Raw genomic sequence first — 6,826 nt, forward strand, 5'->3', positions numbered from 1 at the left:
CAAAACCTGTGTAATTGGCAGACAAGCAGGTTGTTGCCCGCGTATTTTGTTCTCTCATGGGTGAAGCGCAGGAGTGTCCCGCGATAACATGTGTTGCGCTTGGAAATGGCCAAGTCAAAGCCTAGCGAGCGCAAAGCTGTGTTGGAAACCATGGTTGACCCTGTGGAGGTCGGCGAGCAGCCCTGAGCACGGCCTGACCTGCAGAATGTTTCCTTCCGCAGTGCAACCTCGGCCCCGTCGCTCTCTGTTCAGTGTGTTGCCAGAATTAAAACTTGAGCTTTCAGTTTGTTTTGGTTTTTTTCTTAGTTTCTTACAATTTCTATCACTTTTTTACGGGTTGCCTGAGAACACCTCCATCCAGCCCATCGAGCCTCTTCAGCACCACTTTCCTTGGCACTCGTAGCTTCTCCTGGCGGGGAGGATCCGATCTGGAGAGCTTCTGGCTGCTGTCGGTGGCCACTGGCTCCGTTCCCGAGCTGGTTGGTCCCTCGGGAGCCGCGGCAGGAGGAGATGCTGGTGCTGGACCCCTCGTCCTCCCGGGGATGGAGGAATCCCCGAGCACTGTAGTACATACAGCCAGTTGTCCGCTTCACTCCCAGTGAAGGAAGGGGCGTTCCACCCCGTAAATGCCAGTTTCATTTTGTTAGTGGTGTTTGTAGGAAATTCTTAAATATTTATCTGTATATAGATGGGTTTATGTCAACCTCAGTGGCGTCTGATAGGGTCTAGATCTCTGCCGGTCCCACGCGGTGATGTTTTAGGACCATGTTACCTTTTCAGTCTTATTTTTATATTTGTAATGTTTTTAAACTGCTTTAGATATTAGCGCTCATGGTGTTGTTAAAATGTGATGCTGTTGGAGGTTGGGGTGAGCAGAAGGACCCGCTGAGGAGGGGGAAGGCTCGAGCAGGACGGAGAAATAGGGAGGTGGAGGGAACTGGGTTTTCAGACCCTTTCGTGTCACCCTGTGAATGCTGAAGGAGTCACCAGGGCAGGAGCCTGACAGCAATGACATTGCTGTCCCCAAAGCGGTTGTGTCATCTGGTGTGGAGGGACACCCGTGTGCTTTGGGGGGTTATATCAGAGCATTTCTTGCACTCCTTGAGAGAGGGACCCGCTTTTCTCAACTAGTTTGTGCCCTTTGTCTGTCCGGTGCCCTTTGGTGTTCTTGGCATTTCCAGACAATTTAGGAAATGTGGTTGTGCTGCAGGTTTTTCCCACCTGATGCATCTGGATGTCGGCGTCACGTTTAACAGGAGACCTATGCGAGGAGGTCAGGGCGGCATTTGCCTCCTGCAGCCCCCGCCTTGTGTTAATAATTCTGGATGCTGTTTAAATCTGCATTAATCTTAGAGCGCTGAAACGTCCTCCCTGCCCCAGTACAGGTGTTTATAGCATCAGGTCGGTATAAACTTAACATGCTTAATCATTCGATGCCGCTTCTCTGTATCATAGTGGAAATCATCTAGTTAGTAGCTGTATCATTACACCAACAACTGCTTAAAATATCTGGAGAGAAACATAACCGGTAGCTAACCAAGTGCAGGACATCTCAGTGTTCGGTCCTGCGAGCACCGAGCTCTGTGCCGGGCTGGGCGGCCCACGTGTCGTCTGGACTCGGCAAGACCAAAATCCCTGTTTCCTTGGGTGAAGACGCTCTCTATACCAGAAGAAACCGTGTGAGGGAAGCTGTGTGTGGCGTTGGCACGCACCAGGTGCCATAAATCTGGAGGACGAACCTTTGTTTGGAAATCCAGTGCCAGCGTTACATGCACAGTTGATTTTGCTGTTAAAAGGGCAGCTGCTGGGAATTTCTGGTGGTTTTATATATATATATATGTATATGTGTAGAAGAAGCTCTTGTACAAAACGGCCATTCATTTTCCAGTGCTGGTGTCTTGTCCCTGTCCCCACAGCCAGCCGTGGGGTTCACTCCAGTCTGGCAGGAGTTGCTTGTTGTACCTTTCCAAAAATGTTGCCATTATTCGAATTGTGCGAGCTGGGCTGTCCCTGCCCTGCTTTCCTCCGCAGCAGGACAAGGGTTTTCTCTGGAGAAATGGGGTTTGCGTGGGCTGCTCCGTGGGGTGTTTGACCGGCGGTTGATGCGCTCGTCGCTAGAGGTGGGACAGAGCACGTAGATTTGGGTTTTTCTTTTCCCGATAGTAGTTCTCACCACGTTGTGCTCTCCAAAGCGGGACTCGGTGAGCTCCCAGAGCCCGGTCCCGACCCGCGCTGTGGCTTTGGGGTGCAACGTCGTGTGTGTTTGTATGTATATATGCACATATGTATATATTTATACAACAGGTGTGCACCTTGTACTTGCTGCTGTTTTTCCTTTGGTGGCAAAACCATGAAGTGTGGCTCCAAGTACTGCTATGAATTCCCAGCCAGACAAGCCGGACGTGTGAGTTTTGTGTGTCCAGGATTGTGCCGCTTCCTTTCAGCTGCAGGAAAAACCCCAACGGCATCTGGCAGGTTAAACCACTGGTGGCAGAAAGGGTGGGAGGATCCTGTTGTATCAAGGAGTGGGCAGGAGAGGTGGAAATGCTGTTGGGAAAGGAAAAGTGACCGAGCTCTGCCCTCCTCGCGCCAGTGAGGTGACGCTTAAATGGTGTGTCCTGTTTGCACGACCCGGTGACTCAATTCACAGCGTTTGCAGGTCAGATTCATAAGGAGTTGGAGTTACTACAAGTCATAAAGCTGAAGTTAGGCAGGATCTGTGTACAGGCACAGGGGACATGTAAGTACCACCAAACCGTGTCTGGTTGCCCTGGGCAGAGCCTCCTCAGGCCTTTCACCCAAAACACGGGCTTTTGTGCTTCACGGCAGAAATGTGGCAGTATTGGGGGATTCCTTTGTCGCTGACGTGTCTAAGTTCTGTTTGTGTCCGTCACGGTAGACGGACTCTGAGGTTTGCCAAGTTCCAAACGCTTGACGTTTCCTCTCCGGGACGCTGATCACCCTCATTCCGTCCTTCTGTCCTTCCGCCTGTCCCCGCCTTCCTGGGGCTGGGTGGGTTGTGTTATCGCAGACATCCAAGGCGGTTTATATTCATTTTGCATGTGAGCAAGGCCCTGAACTCAGTAATTCGTGGCGGGGTTTGGTTGCGTTGGCCTCTGTACGAAGCCTTTGGGAGCTGCGGGCGCCGGGAGGGAACCGCGTTTTGCATTTGCACTGTACTGCAACTCGGGGTGGGGGGTGAAACAAAAGGTAAAAAAAAGAAACCACAATTGAAGTATAAATGCATCTGAAAAGCAATTATAATATAGACATATATATATTTTGTTATGTTACTAAAGGACCATACTTTGAATTGTATGTAAGTAGATGTGGCTGTCTGAACTCTGTGGATTGTAACACTCGATACTACTGAGCTCCTGTACATACACGCAGTTAGGGCAGAAGGAATTATTTTATGTTTTAGCATGGTAATTTGTGTCTTGTATGTCTGAATATAAACTAAAATAAAGATTGCTAAGTTATCTGAAACCACTGTTGTAAAATAAATGTTTTCAACGCAGAAACGCGCGTCGGCTTCTTCTTTGCTGGATCTCCCGAGGGGAGGAGGGTTGGAGGGACACGGTGCAGCGGGGTCTGCGCGGGGCTGGGGGCACCTGGGCGCTGTCCTGCTGTCCCTGGGGGGCCCGTGGTGGCTCCGGGGGGCGCGGGTGGGCTCGGGGTCCCTGCGGCTGTTCCTGTCCGCCCCTCCCAAGGAGCCCCCAGCAGTTTTTGAGCATTACCGTGGCAGGTACCCGGGGTGTGAATACAAGCTGTGTTACCAGGCGGTGAGAAATGATTGCGGGGTGCTGGGGAAGGGGCCACAGTGGAGATCTGTCTGTCTGCAGTTAAAACATCCCTTTCCCAGGCAGCCCCCATGATCGGAGACCGGCTTTGCTCCTGGTGTTGCCGGTGGAGAGACAGAAGCAAAGGTGAGAGGAAGGCTGGTACGAGACTCGCTTGGGAGCCCAGGTGGGGCCTGAGGCAGCGCACACCTGATCCTGTGCCCGTGGGGACCCGCGCGGCTTCCCGGGGATCGAGTCCTGGAGAGGTTAATTCTGCATTTGATGGAAGTGCGCTGGAGGGAGGTAAGCACAGAACCCTCATGTTTCAGCCCAGCACATGCTCCCCAGCAGGACTTGTCCCAGTGTCACCTGTACGGCCTCAGCGAAGCCCTGGGGCTGCCCCTGGTCCTGCTCCAGCCCCTTGTCCCACCGGGTGAGAGGGGACACTGAGGATTCTGTGCTTTGGGGTCATGTTTCCTCCTTCCCCCAGGGGACACAGCAGAGCGAACCCATTGCAGGGGCCTGGGACCCTTCCCCAAGCCGGGTTCAGCCTTGTGTCCTGGTCACACAGCCAGCGGGGCAATGGCCGCTCCCGAGCCCGCAGCTGCGTTTCTGGGGGGGGGGGGGGATGGAGGCGATGGGGGCCTGTGCCCCAGTGCAGGACTCAGCGTGAGGAGGGAGGGGCCAGGACCCCCCGGGGGTCTGTTACGCTCCTGCTGCTGGTGCACGGTCAGGAAAGCTCTTACAGGGATGCTCATCTGCCTCTGAGCATCACTGAGCTCAAGTTTCATTAAACCTTGTCCCAAACTGCAGGCTGTGACACTAAAAGGCGCAGAATTGCTGTGATGCCGGGAAGCAGCGGCTTTCAGAGCCACTCGCAGAGATGCTGGGGGAGGAAAAGCTCCAGCTGGGTATCAGGGTGCAGCTCCCAGCCTGGGGTCAGAGCAAACTCGATTCTGTGAAATAGTCTGTGCCCTGGAAGGGCTCCACAGGCGGAGGACACGGGACTGCACCCCCAGGCGGTGCTGGATCCCTCACGGGGCTGGAGGAGCCACCAGCACCTGCCCAGCCTCTGTCCCCAGAGAAATGTCCCCTGCAGCCCCTGGGGACGGACCCGCACACCCGCCTGTCCCACCTGTGTCCTGCCTGGGGCTGCCGCTGGTGCCCAGCACCCTGCAAGCAGCACAAATCCTCCTCCTCCTCCTCACACTGGGTCTGGGGGTGTCAGCTCAGCGAGTTCCAGACCCCCCAGCATTCCCGGGAGGGTTAAAAATGCTTCCGAGCTGCTGCGGCTGCCTCAGGCGGTGCGATCGCCTCTGGTTTAACAAACTGTTCCTCCCTTTCCTTGCAGTAATTTCTGCTTTTACGTATTCTGTACCCTTTTTCAGAATAGGAGAAAAATGTAGCTTTACAGAAAAAAAACAAAACAGCCCACAAAGTGATTACAGTGCATTAGCAGTGCGAGCAGCTTTGTCCTGTGTCACCACCAGAGATCAAACTTGGTTTGAGGGACCCAAGACTGCTCTCTGGGACAGTTTTGGTTGCTGGTGCTGGAGCTGCTGTTTGCACAGCTCTAGGAGGAGGAGGAGGGACCTTTGGGTCCCTGGGGATGATGGTTTCTGGCTGTGTGGGTGATGCTGCCGACTCTCGGGTGATGGCGATGGGCGCAGGGTGATCCCTCATGGGTGGTGCTGATCCCTCCCAGGCTGCTGATGGCCTGCGGTGGGACACGATCACCCCACACCACATCCCAACCAACTCCAGACCTTCCTGCAGGACTGACCACCATCCCTTTCACCCAGGGATGCATCTGGGATTGCTCCGGTGTTTTGGGGGAGACCTGGTTTGGGTGGTGATAGAGGCCAAGCAGCTCCAGGACGGGGGCAAAGCGCAAGAGCACAGTAGCGCGGCAGGTACGAGGGTGACTTTAATGTACAACAGCGAGAGCAACACGCGAGATGCAGCGATGGGGAACCCGCCGGGCAAGGAGGAGGGTCCTTGGGCACGGCTCCAGCCCCCCGCTGGGCAGCAGCATCCCCCCCTTCTCCGCTCTGCCATGGCTGCTCGTCATGGGGTTGGTCTACTTCATCTTCTGCCACGACCCTCCCTCATTTTCCTATACTCTGCAGCAAGAGCTTATTGCTGAGCGCCTTCTGGGCCAGTCTCTCCTCCCGAGACATCTCCAGGAACTCGCGCAGGAGGTGGAAGGTGAGATCCAGCGAGTTGGGTTTGCCGTCTCGCCTCTTGCCGGTTTGCAGCCCTCGTGGGGTTCGGGAGGCTGGGGTGGGCTCTGCCCCACCAGGCTGGCACAGTCTTTGGGGCACGGGGCTGGCGGGGGGATCCGGGGGCTGCGGGGCTCCTGGCCAGGGCTCCCAGGTGGGTTGGGGGGCCAGGGTCAGCCTGCGGGACGGGCCCCGGGGCCACTGCAGGGGTGAGCAGGTCTCCGAGGGCAGGAAGAGCAGGACGAGGACGGAGGCAGCCGAAATCATCCTGACCCGCATCGCAGCCACTCCGGGGCCAGACACCTGCAACAGCCCCCCCCACCCCAGCCCGGACCCCCACATCCCCCCACACTGCGGTCAGGGGGCACCCAAGGGGCTTCACACCAGGAGAGACCCCCACCCCAGGTATGACACCCCCTGGGGATGGAGACCCCCGGGATGGGACCCCCACCCCTGCACATGGGGACCCCCTCCCCCTGGGACAGGACCCTCCCTTGGGGACAGGTCCCCTTGGGGGCTGGAACCCCCCACCCGTGGACGGGACACCCTGCTCCTCGACTGGGACCCCCCAAACCCCACCCGGGTGCCCCGGACATAGGACGAGACCTCACGGACAAACGAACACCCCGGGTTCTCGGACCCTCCGTGTCCCCGGGAATGGGATGCCCCCCCCACCCCGGCCACGGGACCCTCCGTGTCCTCGGGACCGGACACCCCCCGCACCCCGGGGCTTGGGACTCCCCTCCCCGTGCCGGGGCTCCCGGGGGTGGGTGCCCCGGTTCCCCGCTCACCGCTCGCCGCCGCTCCGCCGGCAGGACCCGC

The 6,826-nt window shown here is 56.7% G+C and overlaps 1 protein-coding gene across 1 annotated transcript; it reads right to left on the reverse strand.

Moving 5' to 3' along the window:
• Positions 1–5,824: 5,824 nt before the first annotated feature.
• LOC309446075 (corticoliberin-like) lies at positions 5,825–6,826 on the reverse strand. The gene is made up of 2 exons (XM_082065476.1): positions 6,796–6,826; positions 5,825–6,307 (listed from the first exon to the last, which is right to left on the reverse strand). Exon 2 carries the CDS (start codon positions 6,281–6,283, stop codon positions 5,891–5,893), a length of 393 nt encoding a protein of 130 aa, XP_081921602.1. The 5' UTR covers positions 6,284–6,307; positions 6,796–6,826; the 3' UTR covers positions 5,825–5,890.

The sequence above is a fragment of the Streptopelia decaocto genome (genome assembly GCF_964273445.1).
Source record: "Streptopelia decaocto genome assembly, chromosome: 14".
NCBI lineage: Eukaryota > Metazoa > Chordata > Aves > Columbiformes > Columbidae > Streptopelia > Streptopelia decaocto.

Excerpts from the sequence above, each read along its gene's own strand:
- LOC309446075 (XM_082065476.1), bottom strand. The coding sequence starts at position 6,283 with ATGCGGGTCAGGATGATTTCGGCTGCCTCCGTCCTCGTCCTGCTCTTC.